Here is a 2,500-nt window from a genome sequence, read left to right on the forward strand (position 1 = left end):
TTTAACTAAGCACAACCCCCACTGACGTCATACTGAACTAAACCACAACCCCACTGACGTCAAACTGAACTAAACACAACCCCCACTGACGTCATACTGAACAAAACACACTCACCGACGTCTACTGAACTAAACACAACCCCACTAACTTCATACTGAACTAACAACAACCCCCACTGACTTCATACTGAACTAAACACAACCCCCACTGACTTCATACTGAACTAAACACAACCCTCACTGACTTCATACTGAACTAAACACAACCCCCACTGACTTCATACTGAACTAAACACAACCCCCACTGACTCATACTGAACTAAACACAACCCCCACTGACTTCATACTGAACTAAACACAACCCCACCGACGTCTTACTGAACTAAACACAACCCCCACTGACTTCATACTGAACTGAAAACAACCACCAATGCCTTCATACTGACCTAATCACAAACCCCATTGACGTCAGACTGAACTAAACACAACCCCCACTGACATCATACTGAACCTAACACAGCCCCCCCTGACTTTCTACTGAACTAAACACAAACCCACTGACATCGTACTGAAATTAACATAACCCCCACTGACTTCATACTGAACTGAACACAACCCCACTGACGTCATACTGAACTGAACAAAACCCGACTGACGTTAATACTGAACTAAACACAATCCCACTGACTTCGTACTGAACTTAACACGACCCCCACTGACTTCACACTGAACTAATCACAACCCCACTGACGTCATACTGAACTGAACAAAACCCGACTGACGTTAATACTGAACTAAACACAATCCCACTGACTTCATACTGATCTTAACACAACACCCACTGATGTCATACTGAACTGAACACAACCCCCACTGACTTCATACTGAACTGAACACAACCCCCTCATACTGAACTGAACACAACCCCCACATACTTCATACTGATCTTAACACAACACCCACTGATGTCATACTGAACTGAACAGAACCGCCACATACTTCATACTGATCTTAACACAACACCCACTGATGTCATACTGAACTGAACACAACCCCCACTGACGTCATACTGAACTAAACACAACCCCCACTGACTTCATACTGAATTTAACACAACCCCCACTGACTTCATACTGAATTTAACACAACCCCCACTGACGTCATACTGAACTAAACACAACCCCACTGACTTCATACTGAACTAAACACAACCTCACTGACATCATACTGAACTGAACACAACCCCCACTGACGTCATACTGAACTAAACACAACCCCACTGACTTCATAATGAACTAAACACAACCTCACTGACATCATACTGAACTAAACACAACCCCACTGATTTCATACTGAACTAAACACAACCTCACTGACATCATACTGAACTAAACACAACCCCCACTGACATCACACTGAACTAAACACAACCCCCACTGACATCATACTGAATTAAATCAACCCCCAATGATAAAACACAGCATACACAAATTTCATTTGGTTCAGAAAAATTAACCACACAATCATTCACTCAAACAAACACACGCATACCTTCCTGGGGCACACTGGTGTTCCTGGCATTGTCTCGTTCCTCTGCGGTCTCATTCGACACGGATGTGCCGCTCTTGGTCCTCCGCAGGACACTGAATGCACGGTTCAACCGCCTGAAGGAGCGGCTCCTGACCGAGGTGCGGTCATAGTTTCGGACTGAGGGGACAGAGAGACAGGGGCACACTTTATAGAGCAGCTCTGTTCTGACTGAACATGCCTGGACAAGTCTCTGAGACTGCCTCACCACAGCCAATCAGATGCCTGAGATCTCTCGTTCTGTCTGCCTCTAAAAAAGCCATAACAACAGCTTGAACACATTTGTTTTAGAGAATCCAATCAAAATCCTTCATGAATTCCCCAAACACTCATTTGTTTGTCATTATGTCAAAGCTGAGGAACAGGATGGAGGGGGCCTATAAACTCTGCAGGGGTGATGAGCTTCGTAAACTGCAGCAGTCATGTTTCATGTCATCAATAGATAAAACTTGGTGCAGTATAAATACAGCAGTCTGACCCTACTATAGTCTACTGAGATTCTGACAGGGAGTGTGGCTCTACCAGAGCGGAGCAGGCTGCAGTGGAGTGTGAGCCCCAGCCTGGCTCCCCTGAAAGCGGGGCAGTGAGCCTCTGCAGCGCCCCTCGCTCTGCGGGCCTGGAGAGATGCAAAGGCCTCATGACAGCTACATTATTCTTTAAAAGCACCCAGCTCTTCTGGAGATGACAGCTTGTTCAGCAGCAGTGGCTCTGCATGGCGGTGGGTGCTCTGCTCGGCGGCCCGGGCCAAAAGTGCTGTTGCAGCATTATTTGGTGTCCCCACCGGCAGCACGTTCACATTGAGAAGGGGATGTGAGTGAGTACAACAGGTGTGAGTGGCTCCAGGGTTCACCGGTGGATGAGTGGAGGGTGAGGGCCTATCACGTCATTCAGTATTAATGGAACTGGGCTGTGT

General features: G+C 46.6%; 1 protein-coding gene across 5 annotated transcripts in view; it reads right to left on the reverse strand.

The window, feature by feature from the left end:
- LOC111975781 (E3 ubiquitin-protein ligase LNX) overlaps positions 1-2,500 on the reverse strand; it is an 80,996-nt gene that overhangs the window by 22,745 nt on the left and 55,751 nt on the right. For all 5 annotated transcript variants that reach the window (XM_070447633.1, XM_024004363.2, XM_024004360.2 and 2 more), the window contains exon 4: positions 1,552-1,707. In XM_070447633.1, the coding sequence (XP_070303734.1) occupies positions 1,552-1,707 (156 nt within the window). The remainder of the gene's footprint in view (positions 1-1,551; positions 1,708-2,500) is intronic.

The sequence above is a fragment of the Salvelinus sp. IW2-2015 genome, linkage group LG16 (genome assembly GCF_002910315.2).
Source record: "Salvelinus sp. IW2-2015 linkage group LG16, ASM291031v2, whole genome shotgun sequence".
NCBI classification, from domain to species: domain Eukaryota; kingdom Metazoa; phylum Chordata; class Actinopteri; order Salmoniformes; family Salmonidae; genus Salvelinus; species Salvelinus sp. IW2-2015.